Raw genomic sequence first — 19981 nt, forward strand, 5'->3', positions numbered from 1 at the left:
GCTATCACCACGGTATAGCAGTATTGTATTATTTTTATATTATTAGCCTATCATACCCGTTAGACGTGGTTCACTGAAAAACCAACGATGATCTCATTAACATTAAAGCTTAAAACTCCAACACATTATGTATGTATTATGTGCTTAAATGTTAACTAAAAAGAATGCCCACGACAGTGTAAATCTGCTTCTCATCAATATCACAAACTGGTCAGAAGTTGAACGGTGTTCCATTTCGCATCGCTGAGAAAATCGTACTCCTCTCCCATTGGTCCAGAATTGCTTCTCAGAGCCAGACACCCAATCACAGAACAGTGCGTAAAGCGCTGCGTTGAGAATTGTCTCTCTTCTGAAAACAGAGGAGCCAACGGGAATCCCATAATGCCAGGCGAGGGACCTCCTGTCGGAGAGTGAAGCTCCGCTGGTTTCAATGAAAGAGGGGGAGAAGAGTAATGCAGAGGGATGTAAGATGGCAGAGCTACAAATGTTGTTAGAGGAGGAAATCCCGGCAGGAAAAAGAGCCCTTGTGGAGAGCTACCAAAACCTTTCAAGGGTTGCGGAATATTGCGAGAACAATTATGTGCAGGTATGGATTGGAGAAATTACCTTTGCCTTTCATGTATTGTCTGAATCAGTGGGGATGTGATTGAAATGCGAGCACTGCATTTGTAGCGTTACAGAGGATTCTCATCAAACGGTTATAAGGGCGCATTGAGGCATAATACACGCGATCGGTACATTTAATCATAATGCTAAGCGTTTGTATTTGGATGATATTTGCGTTGTTTAACCCCGATAGACACAATGCACGAATTCACTTTCGGAGGGTGTGTCAGAGACGTGCCGCTTTCTCTACGATGGATGGAGACAGATTAGCTTTAAAAAAAAGATCTAATAGTTTAATGGTCAAAATATCGCCCAGCAGATTGTTAGAAACCAGTCTAGTTGTATGTTATCTAATAGCTTATTGTATATGTATCGGCGACAATGTATCGACTGCAAATGTGTTTGAAGCCAAGACGTCATTTTCCGAACTAATACGTCATGCTCTGAACGTTCCAATGTTTGATTTGCTGAATTCTGCGGTTCGGTTTGTTCCGAGGTCCAGACGGGTGTCAAGCCCCATGGGTGACAGTGTGAATGTGATGAAAGCCCAGATTTTCGATATTCATTTCAACCCCTAAACGCTATTGAACTTCATCCACGTTTTGGCAACGCTATAATATATGTCAGTGGAACGTGAAACCACCATAGGTTTGTTAAATACATGCGGTGATATCTTTTAATATGTGTGTGTGTTGCAAATGTGCATTGGCTGAAGTAGAATGGCGAGATGCCTAGACGCGAAATGTCGATGATGGTGTGAATAAGTTATTGCTGACACACCTGTGTTAATGTGTCTCGCGCTGAAACCTTTTCACTCACACACCTACAATGAAGCACAGAGACTGTTGGAAATGTCCAAATGTTGTAGGATAGCCTTTAAGCATATAGCTGAGTAACTTGTTATGATGGATATATTTAGTACAATATGGGAATTATGTTATTAAGGCATGTGTGTGTGTGATGCATATTGGCATTCTGCTATGATAATGAGTGGGATAAGAAGGAAAGTGTCATTTGCTTGTATAATTCAATCACATTCAACAAAGGGACACGATGATGATCAGTGTTCAGTGAGAAATTAAACCAACATTTATTTAGTATTTATTTGTTTTACCTTCATAATGTGTAAGATCATCCCTGCAGTTAATACGATGCTGTGATTTTGTAAAGGTTAGTAATACAAAACAAGTTTTTGAGAAACAAAATGACCTCTTATTAAACATTTTCTCTTTGAAATTCATGATGATCGGTGGGATGTTCTTGTGTACCATTTGATTTGATTTCTCTCATGAGCTGTTCTCATCAGACCTCAAAACTTCATAAAGATTAAAATATATGTTGAATTTAGGAAAAACAGTATAAATATGTATCTTTTAAAGAAAGATTACTAATATGTCTTGAGAGGAGGAAGAGGGTTATTTAAAAAAAATATGTATTTTATGAGGTTTCACAGCTATTTTTGTCATAAATGTTTTGTCAAAATTATAAATGTGACATTGTTTTTGGGAATGTTTGGTCTGATATTTGGATTTATTAGGAAACTTATAGAAATATAATTTGATGAGACAATTTATTTAATGAAAAGTGTGTATTCAGACATAAATCTGACATTGATTCTTGTAGCCAGCAATACATTATTTGCCAATACCTCAAACCATGGCTTGATACAGTTTGATTAAATTCAGGGTCCTGCTAATGAGATATCAACAGCTAAAAACAATTATTAACTCACAAATACACTGTACATCGAAAATATGGCTAACATGAACAATTGAACTCTCTGAAAATTTAAAATCCAGTAGGCCTATCTCAATTGGGACATCCACAATGAAATATACACTTTAGTTTTGAAATAATATAGAAAAAAACTAAATCAAGATCATCAATCATCTGATGGCAGCTCATTATTGGATTGTGCAATGAGATGCAATGACAACGGTCAAGAAACTCTTTCAGTCTTCTAAAATGTGCAAATAGGATCCTATTAAGACATTTAAGACGTACACAACAATATGAGGTATACTCAAGTTGTTGAGAAAAAATATTTCTGCAGAAAAATGCATGTTAAAAAAATATGTAATCAAAAATAAATATATTTAACATGCATTTTTCTTTGTTTTTTGTGCAAGAGTAATGTTAAATGAGAGATTTAGTAGTGTTTAATGTATTGCTATGCTAATTTAGGGGGGGGGGGGGGGGTTACCATCATGGTGACGAGTGGAGCATGAGGTTGGTTTGAGAACAGATATATGTTAAATGTTTTTGTTTTATATTGCCATACTCATTCAGCAATTGTTATGCTATGCTATGTTAATGCTATCATAGCATTGTGTTTTCAAATATCGCTTACCCCACCTTAAAGGAACACGCCAACTTTTTGGGACTTATTCAACGTATCGCAGAAGTAGCAGTGCTTCGCCTTCTGAGAATATAGTTCCCAGTATGTATACGGTTAGAAGATGGCTGTGTCTCATGTGACCTTGTTATTCATACATGCTGTGACTACAAATCACAACATGTATATAGGAAATTGTTGGCGTTATTTTGTCACTTATTGGGAGCAGTATGCTAGCTGGAGCCATTTACCTCCAGTCTTTGTGCTAAGCTAGGCTAGCGGTGGTGCGTCAGACAGAGTTATGGCACACACAGAGATGAGAAGGGTATGTATGGACTTATCTAACTCTGGGGATACGGTGAATAAGCTAAAGTCCCAAAAAGTCGGTGTGTTCCTTTAAAGAGAAATTAAAATGTATGAGTACAAAATAAAAATCTTCCAGTTCTGCTTACTCAAACTTTGATTTTCTTAACTTAAAAAAATTATGCAACTGATTACCTCATATATTTTGAAGTTTGCCTGAGGGTTTACGCTGTTGCATCAATGCACCATATGATTAGTTATCCATCAATCCATATTATCAATGTATCATTAAAGCAGTCTCACAGTATGGTTATATGTTGGTACATTCTGACTATAAAGACTTTGTAAAAACACTTTTAGAAAGCTACAAACCATATGAGATCAGAGATTAAGCATTTGGGAATCTAATGATATGTTTTGATATAAGCCAATGTCTTTGAACCCTCATGTGATTTCTTTTAGAAATGACACATTCTCAGATATTCATAGAGGACTCAGAGGACTAAATGATTCAAAGATGTTCCTCTTGTGGTTTTAGTGGGTGAATCGTACTTAAAAAGAGGACCAAAGCAGGGATGGATGAATCATACTCAAAAAGAGGACCAAAGCAGGGATCTTTGGCACTAGACAGAAGTTAGTCATGTCTTACAATGACTTGCACCATGCTCTTTAAATCTGTACCAAAACCATTTGTGAATGAAATCCAGAATGCTTCATGAGTGAATCATGGATTAGTAATGTGTTAATTTGGGCGTGACAAAGAATGAGTACACTACGATTCCAAAGTTTGGGTTTAATACTTTTTTTATTCAGCAAGGAAACATTAAATGATCAAAAATGACAGTAAAGCATTTTATTAAATAAACACAGTTTTTAACTTTCCATTCATCAAAGAATTCTGAAAAAAAAAAAATTCAACATTAATAATGATTAAAAAAAAAAAATCTTGAGCAGCAAATCAGCATATTAAAAAGATTTCTAAAGGATCTTGTGACACTAAAAACTGGATTAATGACTTATAATATTACTTTGTACTGCATTTTTAATCAAATAAATGCAGCCTTGGTGAGCTTAAGAAACTTTGTTTAAATACTGTACAGTAAAACTGATTTACCGACCTCAGACCTTTATATGTTCGTGTTCATTTAGAAATTATAGGAATCATAGTCTAGACTTGATATGATGTTTTGGACCTATTAAGTGAAAACCAGGCAGTTCCTGATAATTTTAAGAAAATATAATATGTTTTTAATTATTGAAACTTTATGCTTTAATGTCTTGCACCATCTAAATCAAGATATCACGAGTCATTCATTGTTTTAGAGCTGTTGGCCAGCAGTCTAGTAGGACATGGTGGAAAACCACAGGCAGGACGTTCATGGGTCATTCATCTGAATCCCCCCGTGGCGACAGACACATGGTCTTAGAACAGCTGAGAAGCACTGACGTGTTGTAACAGGTGGTGTTTGAAGCAGACCTGGGGTCAGTGCTGCATGCTCGTCGCAGTCTAATTGTTAAAGTCCCCATAAATTCAAAATGGACAATTCTTGTATGGAATATTTCAGTATTTATTACAATATTATGGGGCTGTTGAATGCTTGAATCTGATTGGTTGATGAACATGAAGGTGGTGTGCAATTATTTTCAGGGAAACGCACAGCTAAAGTAGTTCCAGGCAGGTCTTGACCGCATTACAGGTCAATATCACTTCGCCAAATGATTTTAGTCATTTCAAAGGTCCTTACAGACTACAACAGAAAAAGAACCAAAACCCACAACAACCACACTGACCAAGCAAATAAATATAGTAAACAATGGGATACAAGCGACAAATTATTTCCATGCTTTCTGCCACAAAATGAAAGGTTTGGTTCACACAAAAATGAAAATTCTGTCATTACTTACTCACCCTCATTTTGTTCCAAACCCGTAAGACCTTCGTTCATCTGCGAAACACGAGAAATCCGAGAGGTTTCTGAACCAGCCATAGGCAGCAACGTCACTGCCACTTTCAAGGCCCAGAAAGGTAGGAAAGTCATCGTTAAAATAGTCCTTTTCTCATCACTTTATAACATTAAGGTTGAACCACTGTAATCACATTACAGTGGTTCAACCTTAATGTTATAAAGTGACGAGAATACTTTTTGTGCGCACACTTTATTCAACAATCTCTTCTCTTCCATCACCATCACCGTAAACACAGTGCTTGCTTCAGTATTGGCTGGCTCCTGCGTCAGCATCACACGCATGCGTCGAATTGTTGAATAAAGTCGTTATTTTTGTTTTATTTTTGTTTCTTTTGCACGCAAAAAGTATTCTCATTAGGCCCTACTCATTATTATTCTCGTTACAAAAAGTAAGCCTCCGTTACTAGGTCAAAAAATGGCGTTTTGGAATTAGCAACGGAGGCTTGGGATTAGATTTATAAGCCCCCCCCCCCCCCCCACACACACACACACACACACACACACACACACACACAAAAATAATTCAACGGCCCGTCGTCAATTATTCCTCACTTATCTGTGCACATCTTTTTTTTTTTATTCATGTATCAATAACTTCCCCTTCCTCTTGCAATGACAGCTCTTCTCTGGTCTGGTGATGAGTTTACTGGCGCGAGGGCGGGACAACCTGTCAATCACATAACATCACAGCAATAGCAAATCACAACCATCCAATCAATTATGTTATAGTATTCTGACATGGAAACTATTAGTATCCTGAAAACTAATTCCCTCACATTTTTTGTTTAAGTGCATGGAGTGCGAGGATTGCATTGCTATTCATAATTGCTAGATTCAAGACCAAGGCGATTTGGTTATTATGCAGCAAAGTGCTGCTTGCTGTTTCTCATATTTGAGGTTAGGGATTTAAACAAACCCCAAAATTAATTACATTAAATTAGTGAAGTGAACAATTATCATAGAGACTAGAAGATGGGCTCTTTGAGCCAAGAAACAACCAAAACATCCAGAAACCACTTGTGCACATGTGCTAAAAACTACTCAATGTTATTTCCATATGTTTCTTTGCTTTTAATGGCTTTAAAAGTCCACAAGTGTTTAGTGTTAATGTTTGTTCATGTATGTCATGCTAAGCTATCTAATCTGTCATTGATGAAACAGGAAATTGTTTAATATGTGAAATGTTTTGAATTTCAGAATATGGATTATCACTAAGATGCGGTCTCGGTTGCATCAGGCTCTTGTCTGAATACAGTTTAAACAAAGTTACTTGTTGCCTGTTAATTTCACCAGATTTTTTAAATAGTTTGTTAGATTAGTTTAGTACATGACCAAGGATTTCAGAGAATCATTTACAGCATTCCGTGGTCAAGTATATTTGTATAATAATGACTGCTAAATTACATATTTAACCACCTATCTCATATCTTTTGTATCACACTGCAGTTTCTTTCTTCTCACAAACAATATTAACTCCAATCAATATATCCTGGACATTTATTTGTTTAAGTAGTCCTGATCACTTCACACTGGGGTTTCATTGATATTAACTTCTGACTTTACATGCTTTGGAAAATCATTTAATGTGTATGATTTGTTTGAAACTATCAAATAATAAGACTTTTTTTTCGGTTGGTTTTTTTGGTCCATGCAATGAAAGTCAATGGTGACAAAAACGGTTTGGTTACCAACATTCTTGAAAATATCTACTTTTGTGTTCTGTAATAAAAAGTCAATAAGGGTTGGACCAACATTAGGGTGATTAAATGATGACAGAATTGTAATTTTTTGTGTGAATTAGCCCTTTAAAACTAGTGGTATCTCTGTTTTTTAATCTTTGTTTAGGCACAAGACAAGAGGAAAGCCCTGGAGGAGACCAAAGCCTACACGACCCAGTCCCTGGCCAGCGTGGCCTATCAGATTAATGCCTTAGCCAACAATGTGCTGCAGCTGTTGGACATCCAGGCTTCACAGCTGCGCAGGATGGAGTCCTCCATCAACCATATCTCTCAGGTCAGCAGCCATGGGAACTGCAGCACCAACAAAACACAACCAGGTGTTCCTTACCCAGCATGCTTTGATTCAGTGGTTCTCAACTGGTGGATCGCGAACCCCTCAAAAGACTACTTATATCACAGTGAAAAATGTTGCGTCTGGATTTCTTTTATTGTTGTGAATCCAGAACTTAAACCAAAACTTAATCTTAAAGGAGAACTCCGGTCAATTTTAACATTGAGCTCATTTTTTTGTAAATTTGGAGTGCTGTCAGTACAGAGAACAACGACAAAAATCGGTGTTGCCTACACCGTGTTATCCTCTTTTTAAAATTTGCAGCCTGTTGACTTCAATGGGGCAAGTACTAAACCTGCTTTTAGCCTCTTAACATCCTTGATGTGTCATTACAAGTGCACAGAAAATGTGAGTGATTCCTTCAGAGTGAACACGAGTGAGTCTGACTGCAGTAGATGTGCAAGATATGGATAAAAATGATGTTATTTCAGCCAGCGCACATACCTGTATTTACATCCTGTTTTCGGCTGAAGTCCACAGTAGTCGATTGTCGAGTTCACGCGCATAGGTTTAGTACGTACGATCATGCGCGTGAACTCGACAATCGACTATGGACTTTAGCCGAAAACAGGATGTAAATACAGGTATGTGCGCTGGCTGAAATTTTATCATTTTTATTCATATCTTGCACATCTACTGCAATCAGATTCACCCGCGTTCACTCTGAAGGAATCACTCACATGGCTGGGCACTTGTAATGACACATCAAGGATGTTAAGAGGCTAAAAGCAGGTTTAAAACTTGCCCCATTGAAGTCAACAGGGTGCAAATTTTAAAAAGAGGATAACACGGTGTAGGCAACACCGATTTTTGTCGTTGTTCTCTGTATTGACAGCACTCCAAATGTACAAAAAAATGAGCTCAATGTTAAAATTGACCGGAGTTCTCTTTTAAACTACAGAGAGTGACAGAAAATACAGTGACAAAATCATGTACATTGTCTTACCGATATACTGGATTGAACATGAATTCTCTAAGTGGCACTGTTTATATACTGCAAATGTGCAAATAATTAAATCGTCATTTCATTGATTCCTTCATTTGTTCAGTTGTGGAAAAAAAATAATAATACAATAATAAAATATATAAAAAAATATATGATGACTGGCAAATAAAATCAAATCATTACGTGTTAACTTTCTAGCAGTTTTCTGTTTACATTATTTAGAGATGTGAAAAACTTTTCCACAAAATTAGTAATTTTCAACCCAAATCTTTACCTTGATTCCTGTCATTTTCAATAACAATAAGCAATGTCAGCACATTATAGTAATTTTGTAATTAAAATGAACCCTTATGCAGTGTTAAAAACCCTGTAACACCTTTTGTGTTTCCAGTCAAAAATGGCCGGCCTTTTAAAACTCGCTTGTAAATCATTTATCCAAATATTGGTTTCAATCTTTTTGTCAACTTGTTTTCTTTCAGTGAGGAGAGGTTTTGTATTTATAGTTGAAACTGATTGATCATAGGCCTCAATGATCTGAGGATCAATTTCATCTCTGTAAAAAAAAAGAAAGTGATAAAATTGCGTAACAAGTGATTTATAAGTGATTTCTTTTTTTGTAGGCCTGTCATTTTTGACTGGGAACACCACAAGTGGGAATTTGTGCTATTATGTACAAGATAGAAGCATAACAAAACTTCAAAAAAACTGGTTGAACATTGGTTGAACACACAATTGTTTGGAAGATCTTTTACATTTTATTCAATATTGCCAAAATTACATAATTAATAAATAAGATTGATGTGCATAAGTTCAGATAATCAATCGATCAATCAGTTTAAAAAAGAAATTCAAAACCTGTGCTACTTAAAAGAAAACAAGTTAACAAAAAGAGTGAATCCAATATTTGATGATAATATAGAACAATGAGACATTTGTAAGCTATTTTTTGTAGGCCCATCATTTTTGACCGAGAACACCAAGTGTGGGGGGAAAAATCACAAATAATTGCAATAATTCTTGGGGAAAAAATGTTTAGGGAAGTAGTTATACCCTGTGTGAGCAAAGTCAGTAAATTTTAGTCCAATGCGATAATGTTAACTAGCATTTTCGGGGAAAAAGGAAATCCTTTCTGGGTCATCCTCTGTATAAATGACTTCTTGGAAAATCTTAAACTCACATCTCTTTACCAACCAGCTAGTTTTCAATTATGACAATTATTCATATCTTAATTGTCATTTTATTGGGATAAAATTAAAATATTTACTGTACAACCTTCTGTAAAGCTGCTTTGAAACGATGCGTATTGTGAAAAGCACTATACAAATTAGACATTACGTTTCTCAATTTACCTGCCATTGAGTGCGGCAAAAAGTTAATCTTGGACCCTTGCTATTGTGTCCCATGTGGAGTCATATTTGTGTGTTGAATTCGAGAGAAGCACCAAATGCAAAAATGTTCTAAATCTCAAGTTGACCCCACATGCTCTGCTGTTCCTGAGTGCCATCACTTATGTAATATGCATAAATAATAAGATTTACATGGGCTAGACTATGGATTATGCAGATGGTGATTAACTACATTGAATATGTTCGAAATTAAATAATCATAATGCTTGACGTGCCATAATAACTAGAGCCTGAGCTCAGTCATATCCAATGCGAGCCTAGTTTTATTGTAAGCCATGATTTGTAAAGAGCATCTCAGACACTTTTAGTTCTCTTTGTAGATATTTGAACACAATGTCAGAGTGAATTTTTTCATCCTAAGTGGGGGATGGGGTGTATTTATTGAGGGTAATTAGAAATCGCATTTCCCCCATCATGCACTAGAGTAGATTTTCAGAGCCTTAATGGAAACTAGATCTAATGTTTTGCCTTCTACTGAAGTTAAAAGGCTCCTGCAAACTGGTTTGCCACCACTTTTCTCTATGAAGATAGGCAGAAATGTCAGGCAAATTCTGCTTGGATCCCATCATTGGTGCAGGTGATTTGACTGACTTTGAATATTATTACAATTTTTACCATTACTCCAGGCTTCAGTGTCACATGATCCTTCAGAAATCATTCTAATACGTGCTTAAGAAATATTTCTTATCAATGCTGTGCTAATGCGTATGCTCTAAAAGATGTACACATAAACATTCTTAGATTTGAATAGACCAATTTAAAATGTACAATATAATTATTTGGACATGTTTTAAAATATAAATCATTTAGTGAATCCTCTGTTTTGATTTATAGGTACTCAATTTTGGTTAATAGATACTACTGTATTCATAATGAATTGAGATGTTTAATAGCATTCAGCTTCAATTTACATATAGAAATGGCTATGAATATTAATTAGGTCACATTTCATCAGTATTTACACCTAATTTGAAGCAATATATATTAGCTAGCCTACATGAAGGCTATGATTGCTCACAAAAATTCTAAAACTTTACCCATTTTCATCCCTCTATTTTTTCTTTTAGACTGTGGACATTCATAAAGAGAAAGTTGCCAGACGAGAGATTGGGATCCTCACCACTAACAAAAACACATCTCGCACCCACAAGATCATCGCCCCGGGCAACATGGAGCGACCCGTGCGCTACATCAGGAAGCCCATAGATTACACCCTGCTGGATGATGTGGGTCACGGTGTTAAAGTAAGTCTTTTTGATTGTCAAAATTTTTTGATGTTTGCTATAGCAAGCATCATTATTACTACTGTTCATACTTGGGTTTAGAGTTTCTGAATAAATAAAAAATCAAGACGTACATCCAGAAGTATTACTGACTTGTTAGCCTAGCTGTATTTTCATTTAGAGACCCAAAATATGATAACATGTATAATAAGAGAACATGTGATAATAAGAGAACATGTGATAATATCATGTTACTGTTTAATTTCTGATTTAGTGTAGTTTAAATAGTCTAGAGAACAAGGACTGGATAGGTATTTATATAACTTGATGAATGCATGATGAAATGCATGAATTTGCCCAAAAAAAAAAACCTCATCTGATTGCTCTAGATATTAGTATTCAAAGTACTGATAAAGAAATTGATCCTTAGTCGTCTAGTGTGTGTGTGTGTGTGTGTGTGTGTGTGTGTGTTTGTTTGTAGACCCTCTCTGGTTTCCTTCACTATATTCATGTTATTAAATTATTCATGTCCAGTGTCAGCTCTGAGCTGTTATAATGACATCAGTTTTGCTCTCTGAACCCTCGTACCAATGTTATCACATTAGATTGTCGCTATCTGAACTGAGAAGTAATTATGAAAGATGTCTTTGCATTTTTACGTTGACCTTTATGTGTTTTTAATGGCTTTTATGGGATGATGCCATGTTTGGTCTGGATGGTGTGTTGTTATGACACAATGTCAACATTATTCACCACTAGTTGTTCAGCCTTTTCATTCCTGATATATAACTGAGCCAGATCTTGAAGCCATGTGCCAGCAGCTCACCCCAAGACCTGTTTTAAATGCTTCATTAGTTTGGTGCTGATGTGCGCTGGCCTTTTCCCCCCTCGGCTGAGTAAGTGCCCCGCAGGCTGCCCTCATACTGGCTCTGTAATTAGGACGCTTAACTCCTCAAATGTTGCTCTGTGTGTGTCAGTCACCCCTGACTGACATGCCCAGAGGACGTACGTCTCTCCTCAGCCGTCAGTCAGAACTTTATTATTGCGATTATCATAATTGGTGGATGTCGAATTGTCACAATGGCAAAATTCCAATACGAGTATACCAGTCAATTTTTACAGTTATCAATATAAAGTTCATTATTAAAGGAACACTCCACCGTTTTTTCATATTAAACTATGTTATTCCCTTAACTAAGACGAGTTGATACATACCTCTCTCGTCTCAGTGCGTGCACTCAATCGCTCTGGCGCGCGGCAACACTTTGATAGCACTTAGCTTAGCCCAGTTCATTCATTAGGATCCAAACAGAGATGAAGTTAGAAGCGACCAAACACCTCCATGTTTTCCCTATTTCCCTACTATAATGTATGGCGGAATAGCACTTGGGAGCACTTCGACTCGGCGCAGTAAAAAGTCACGTTGGTTCTAATGACAGAAGTGAGAGGGAGAGAGGATTTTTCAGGAGTTTTCAGGAGGACTGCACCGAGTCGAAGTGCTCCCAACTTCAAGTGCTATTCCGCCATACATTATAGTTATCCTTTTTACCCGCTTAGAAAAGCGCCACGTTTTATTTTGTGTCACCATACTTGGTCGTGTAACTACTCGTGTAACTGTATTTAAATATGGAAAACATGGAGGTGTTTGGTCGCTTCTAGCTTCATCTCTGTTTGGATCCTAATGAATGAACTGGGCTAAGCTAAGTGCTATCAAAGTGTCGCCGCGCGCCAGAGCGATTGAGTGCACGCACTGAGACGAGAGAGGTATGTATCAACTCGTCTTAGTTAAGGGAATAACATAGTTTAATATGAAAAAACGGTGGAGTGTTCCTTTAAGACAAAGCAGGGTCACAGAGTGCTGATGTGCGTCAGAGTCGCCAATGTTGGTTCCATAGCTTTCACTGCACAAAAACTGTGCGGCGGGAGCTTCATGGAATGGGTTTCCATGGCCGAACAGTTGGATGCTAGCCTCACATCACCAAGTACAATGCCAAGCGCTGGATGGACTGGCGTAAAGCACGCCATCACTGGACTCTGTGTGGAGCGACGAATTGCGAGGAACGTTACCTGGCCGACTGGGCTGTTTTTCAGGGGTTGGGCTTCCAGTGAAGGGAAATCTTAAAACTTCAGCATATCAAGACATTTTGGACGATGCAATGCTTCCAACTTTATGGGAACAGTTTGAGGAGAGCCCTTTTTCTATTCCATCATGACTGTGTCCCAAAGAAAGGTCCATAAAGACATGGTTGGATGAGTTTGGTGAGGAAGAACTTGCATGGCCTGCACAGAGTCCTGACCTCACCCCCATCGAACACCTTTGGGATGAACTGGAACGGAGATTACGAGCCAGGCCTTGTCGTCTAACATCAGTGTCTGACTTCACAAATGCTCTACTGGATGAATAGGCAAAAAATCTCACAGAAACACTGGCTCTTATGGAAAGCCTTCCCAGAAGAGTGGAAGCAGTTTTTTTTATGTTAATAAAGATTATTTAATGTCATGACATAGTAACTCATATTAGCCTAGCTAGATGAATGGATTAAATAAAAATAAAAAAATAAAAAAAGTTTTTGAGGCAGTTTGTAGTAAAGATGGTTTACATAGTTGTTGTACAGCTATGATTATGGGTGTGAGCTTTTAAAATTTATAATTCATATTAAATGAAATCCACATGTGAGCTATTTACTGACCAAATGCTTGAAATTGTCACATCGCTAGAAAAGACATTATGCATAATTTTGCTTATTAGCCTGATTAGATGGTAATTATGACTGACATTTATGTGATTATCATTCAGTTGTTTTGTGTAAGCAGCTTTGACTTTTCTGCTTTGTCTCTAGATTCTTATCAGTCAAATTAGATCAGTATTTTTTTGTTCTTTATTCAAAGGTCTTTTGTTTCGCTTCTCCTCTCTCCCTTTTTCATTAAGGTTAAGTAATTAAATAACATTCATTATCTTCTCTCTTCCTCAATGCTTTCACTTAGTGGCTTAAAGCAAAGGTAAGCACACAACCCACAATGCTTTCTGGGTCCCATGTCACGACCATCTTTGCCTTGGTTCTTTATAATGTTGTGTAATGCACATTATAGTTAATTTCCATAATCTGATATGAGAATATACATATTGTAGCTTACATCATGCTGTATGTTTGATAAACAAACTGATAAGCATTTTGAGTAATCGGATATGATCATCATGACTGTGAAAGTTGTCTTAATGTTGTTTTCCCTGTCAAATGTTTTCAGCAAGGGAATAACCCGCCAGCTCGGGCAGGTGGAGGAACGTTATCCAGGACCAACCCACCCACACAGAAGCCCCCAAGCCCCCCCATGGCAGGTAGAGGTACACTGGGGTAAGTCACTATATTTCACTTATGTTTTAAAATATGTTGTGCTGTCTCCTGTGAGTGTTGTCAGTTATTGCCACAGTTAAGGGTCTGGCACCTAATAACACAATACTTTTTTTCGCATGTAGTTTGCATCTTTATTAACAAATATGTGTTTGTGTTTCTCAGACGAAACACACCGTATAAGACCCTTGAACCAGTCAAGCCTCCTGTGGTGCCTAATGACTATATGACTAGTCCAGCGCGCCTGGGAAGCCAGAACAGCCCGGGACGCACAGCCTCACTCAATCAGAGACCCAGAACGCACAGGTACAGCTCACTTATGGATACACAAGACAATGCAGGCCTTCTAAAGCCCGGGACACACCAAGCCAACGTCAAAGAACTAGCGGCGATGAAACTCTATTGTCGCCTCTCGTCGGCTGCGTCTCAGACAGAAAGCTGCGCTTGAACACACCAAAATGACGAAAGCAATTGTCAACTAGCATGTGCGTTTTGCGCCTGCGTGTATGTTAATATCTGTCTATATCAGCAGGTATCAATAGTCTATTTTCATCATTCAAAAAGGGAAACCGAATCTAGGACTGCAGATATACAAACCGTAAACAAAGCAGCGCTTGCTTACCATTTTGAACATGAATCACGCTGATCACTTTCTTCATTCCAGTCGGCTCTTGTTATTATGAAAATATTCACGTATTCGAATGCTCAGGTAAGATTATGTAAAATTATAGCAGCCTTCTGTCTGTGCCATCCGGACTTCTTCGCTTGCTTTCATCACTTTTGCTTTTATTCTCGTGCACTGACTCGTTCGCTAAGCTGAGGCCTGACGTCAATTCAGCATGCTGAATCGGCCAAAAAAAATGCTGTCCGACTAGAGCCAACGGTGCGGAACACACCGAAAAAACGAAGCCGACCGACACTCAAAAACGGCCGACCTTCATCTTTGTGTGTCCTGGCCTTAATGGTATGAGACACTGTGCTGGAAGAAATAATGCTTTTATTCCGCAAGGATGCATTAAATTGGTCAAAAGTGACAGTAAAGACATTTATAATGTTACAAAAGATTTCTATTTCAAATAAATGCTGTTCTTTTGAACTTTCTAATCATCAAAGTGTCCTGAAAAAAGTATCACGGTTTCCACAAAAATATTAAGCAACACAACTGTTTTCAACAGTGATAATAATAAGAAATGTTTCTTGAGCAGAAAATCAGCATATTAGTTTTATCTTACTGACCCCAAACTGAACAATGAATGCTGGGTTTCATGGTGATATATTAAAGTTGTAAGATAAAAGCCGCTATTACAAGAAATAAAGTCTCAGTTGTGAGATAAAGTAACATTGTGAGAAATAAAATAACAATTATGAGAATATATATATATTTCTATGTTTCTAACCTTTAAAAATTACTTTTGTTAGTGTAACATCTCTAAGCTCTCTCATGATATTGTTAGGCGGTAACAGTTTAGGACCCAAGGACCAGCTGTTTGAAAGAAGACCCGGAGTCAGAATTATAATAAATTGAAGAAAAGTTTTACTGAAGATAGTTTGCAGTTTCATCAGCAGAAGTCAGCTTCAAGACTCACACAGGAGTTCGTAGGACGCCCCGCTTACAGTTACAAAGATCACAGCAGTTATACCCTTCACCAAGGTCTACGCTACGTCCTTGCTTCAGGTTGCAGTTTCTGATTGGCTAAGAACACCTATAGTCTAAGCACATTTCCACACATGAATAGATATGAGAGTATGTCGCCATTAGTCAAGATAGTTGTCGCACGATTCCTAGATTAAGGTCTGCGGTAACCTCGGAGGTCGGGGAAAGGCGTCTTCTGGTCTGTTGTTGCATGCCGAAGTATCCTATAGCTCCGATACAAGACTTGCACAGAACATCCAACGCACACACAAAAGCACTAGGGAATCGCAGTTTCCTCAAGGTTGAAGAGGGCCTGAGCTAACTATCATCAGGACAAACTACCAAAACATAATAATACATTCCCTCCTCAGGAAGAAGTACAGATACTATTCACTTTAGTTTCTAGAGAAATACACATGAAAGAGGTACAATTCTGTAAATCAGGTGAAGTCACGTCTAGCCGGACCCCTGTAACCTTAACTCGTCTGCTAGAAACAGATATATAGACAACACATGTTGAGGGTCACATCAGAATGTACCTAAAAGCAGCTGGTTAACACTCACAGCAAACATATGATTAAAAGTATATTTGAGTCACTCATTTAATATAGAAATGATTTATGTAGAAATGCTTATCCTTGATTATTAATCACATTGAAGCAGCAGTGGATTCCAATCCACCCCCTTCAATGTCTCTTTATTTCCTTTTCCTCTTGCAAAAAATCTGATGCATCAGTGAATTTATGGCATTCATTAGATTTTTTGTTTATTTTATGGCACTGTTTAAATATACAAGTATAAAGAATCTGGAAGTCTTCTCTTTCTCATAAACTTGATTCTCCACTGTCATTGCTTTCCCAGTGGGCTTGTTACTGATGAAAGCTGAAGGTGAATAAGATTAGAAATAACAGTAAACTGTTTCTTAACTTTTGGTTTATCACATTTATTCTCCAAATTCAAGTTACAAAAGCTCTTGATGGTGTCATAAATGACTTGTTTGATAGGCTCAATAAAGGATGCCACTTTGGGAATTAATGATGATGCATGCTTGTTGCTTTGATAGCTCTTTGTAACCCTATTGTCTGTGTGTCTCAGTGGCAGTAGTGGGGGCAGCGGCGGTCGGGAAAACAGCAGTAATAGTATGGGAATCCCTCTGGCTGTGCCAACACCCTCCCCTCCCAGTATGGCACCAGGTGACAGTTCACATTTTTCACATATTATATTATTTTATAGGGCTGGGTTGAAAATATTGATTTCTCGATTTTATTCGATTCTCATTTTGATGAGCTGTTCTTAAATCCCCAGAATCTTTTAGTCTAAGGTGTTTTCAGTTGATGCATGAATAAAGCGTTGAAACATTATTTGTAGCGTGCCTTCCATAAATCGCAATAAGCTTTGCACTTTGTTACTTTTGATATGAAACAAAGTCTCAGCTTTAAAATTCTATGAACAATAAATACATTTTTGGTGCTCTTTAATGTGGCTTGAAAGATCGCTTTTAACTGCTCAAACGAAGCAGGAACTGATCGTCTCTTCCTCTTTACTACTAGTTATAGCACAAAATGAACATCACAAGGAGTGTTGAAAGATACAGTACAACTTACTGAAATGTATCATGTCTCATGTAATCACTCAGTGTTTCAAGAAATGCATCAATAAAACAGTTTGTAAACAATGTCATGTAACATAGCCATTCAATGTCTATTGCTTAATAGCATTTTTATTATACATTCATTATATTTATACTTAACATGCCTTCACTATTTAATGTATGTTTTATTTAAACTCATAAAAATTGCTTTTATGATGGATTTATTGTTTATTTATTAAAAAAAGAATTTGAATAGAAACATTATATAATTAAAAAGTTATCAAAACTGCTTATGTGCGATTTAAATATTGGTTTACAAACCAGATGTTCATTTTAACCTTTAAAGTCAGCATGAAACAGAAGTTGCAATAGACATTATTTCCTTATTGTGATTTATGTCTGTGTAAAACTGCTTCTTGAACAAGAAAAAATGTAGGGTGGGACTTGATTTTGTCCATGGGGAATTGATTGGATGGTTGAGGTTTGCTATTGCTGTGATGTCATGTAAGGGACAGGTTGTCCCGCCCTCGCGCCAGTAAGGAGGGGAAGTAATTTTAATTACAGTATTCCATAAACAAATTTTGACTGTATGGTTTACAGTATTAGTTGAGAGAGATGTACTGTACCTGATTTATATACAAATGAATCAATATCAAATCTAATTAAATTGAGAGTGGAATTGAACCAAATCACAAGCTGATAAATCAAAATTGCATCAATACCCAGCCCTATTATTTTGGCCATTCCACCCAGCTCCTAACGGAGTGATCTATTTTGCATTGGATTTATCTTCTGTGACTGTCCTTTTTTCCCTGTAGTTCCTCAAGGTCCAGGTTTGGGCCCAATCCCGATGTCTCAGTTCGGAACAATCTCCCGACAGATCTCCAGACACAATTCCTCCACCACTTCTTCCTCCGCCTCTATGGTGTCAGCCACCGGCACCTACCGGCGCGCCCCTGCTAGCTCCTCCCAGTTCTCTGTGCCTCAACCCCACCTGAACGGGGGTCCCACGTACCCCCAGAACACAAGTGAGTTCATTTCTACTCTAGGGACTGCTAGTGGCCCCAAAAGTGTTTTGGCTCTTAATTTGCACTTTAAAATGCCTGTAAGCCATTACATTAGAAAACAAACACCAAGCTCAAGTGTGTAATTTCTTCACCACTAGCAGCACCAAACACTTTTAGTTAATAAATGAGGTTATTAGCAGACCTAGTAACCAATGCTTTTCTGCTATTCATCTCTTCATGTCACAATAACTGCTTTGACCTTCTGTCTGTCCTCTATCCTATCCTCTTTCTGTCTGTCTGGATATGTATGAATGTGTGTGTATCTGCGCTCCGTGTGTCTCCAGTGTCTGTCGCTCCACCGCCTCCTCCCATGGTGCAGCTGACGCCCCAGATTCCCCTCACTGGCTTTGTGGCCAGAGTTCAGGAGAACAGTGAGTAACGCTCACATTAGCATAGTGCTTTGATCTTCACATGTGGTCTCTGTTCAGTTGCAGCCTGCCATGTATGAATTATTCTCTGTACCCAAAATGTAATGTTTATTAAATATTTGCATGTATTAACATATGGGTATATTAATAGTTATAATTTAAAATGTAATAACATTTTGTGATTATAGTGTTTTATTTTTGGAAGTTGACTTATTCTATATAACTATTACTTATATGTAGGGCCAATGGCACACTAATAAAATTCAAAAATACATTTTATACAAACAGTGGCTTTAATACACGTCTTCTGTGATTAAGCATGTTTTTAATTTCTTAATTAAAAATTAATGTTTATCTTTATTTGGCGGGCACAAAATGAAAAACAATTCAGAGTGGTACAACAGTTCTAATTTCATAATGAAGAATCAATTTAAATTAATTTTAATTGAAAGTTATTAAATATATGACATTTTTAAAGAAGCTTGGGATTATTTGCATCTCTTAGTATTATTTCTTAGAAGAAGCAGTAAAGCAATTTTGTTAAAATATTATAAAAAAATGTAAAAACGTTTCTTGGCATTTCGTTGTACCTGAGAATTATTTGATTGCATTAATTATTTGTTTGAATGGGTCCTATTATGCTTTTCACTTTTTCAACTTTAGTTAGTGTGTAATATTGCTGTTTGAGCATAAAAAGATCTGCAAGGTTACAAAGCTCAAAGTCCACTTCAAAGGGAGATGTTTTATTTTAACAGAATCCACTTTTCAAAAACTACAACAAACGGCTCGACGAACATGATTTTTCCGGGCTTTGTGAAGTCATAATGTTCCTCATTTATATAATCCCCGCCCATGGAATCCAAATCCATTCTGGATGCTCCTCATGTTTGTTAACATTGTCAGGGTCTGAATCGGGTTTGAAATTGCCGCCATCCTTTATATTTACACTAGAGCAGAACTCGCAGTTATTGAGAGGCGGGATATTTCCCGAACACATGCTAAGTGCTGCCAATCACAACACACTGGGCCAGCTAACCAATCACAGCACATTTCGTATTTCGGAAGGAGGGGCTTCATCGAAACCGGAACTAAACAACGCTTTCGGGACAGACTGGG

The 19981-nt window shown here is 37.3% G+C and overlaps 1 protein-coding gene across 2 annotated transcripts in view; it reads left to right on the forward strand.

Moving 5' to 3' along the window:
- Positions 1 to 369: 369 nt before the first annotated feature.
- Positions 370 to 19981, forward strand: part of abi1b (abl-interactor 1b) — a 24868-nt gene continuing 5256 nt past the window's right edge. Inside the window, exons 1-9 of one of the 2 annotated variants that reach the window (XM_079877458.1) lie at positions 370 to 586; positions 7057 to 7224; positions 10701 to 10877; positions 13842 to 13856; positions 14103 to 14209; positions 14372 to 14512; positions 16935 to 17032; positions 18249 to 18458; positions 18782 to 18868. In XM_079877458.1, the coding sequence (XP_079733584.1) occupies positions 431 to 586; positions 7057 to 7224; positions 10701 to 10877; positions 13842 to 13856; positions 14103 to 14209; positions 14372 to 14512; positions 16935 to 17032; positions 18249 to 18458; positions 18782 to 18868 (1159 nt within the window). In that variant the 5' untranslated portion in view covers positions 370 to 430. The remainder of the gene's footprint in view (positions 587 to 7056; positions 7225 to 10700; positions 10878 to 13841; positions 13857 to 14102; positions 14210 to 14371; positions 14513 to 16934; positions 17033 to 18248; positions 18459 to 18781; positions 18869 to 19981) is intronic. The other variant, XM_079877459.1, reaches the window with a different exon arrangement.

Source organism: Squalius cephalus (assembly GCF_949319135.1).
Source record: "Squalius cephalus genome assembly, chromosome: 7".
Taxonomy (NCBI): domain Eukaryota; kingdom Metazoa; phylum Chordata; class Actinopteri; order Cypriniformes; family Leuciscidae; genus Squalius; species Squalius cephalus.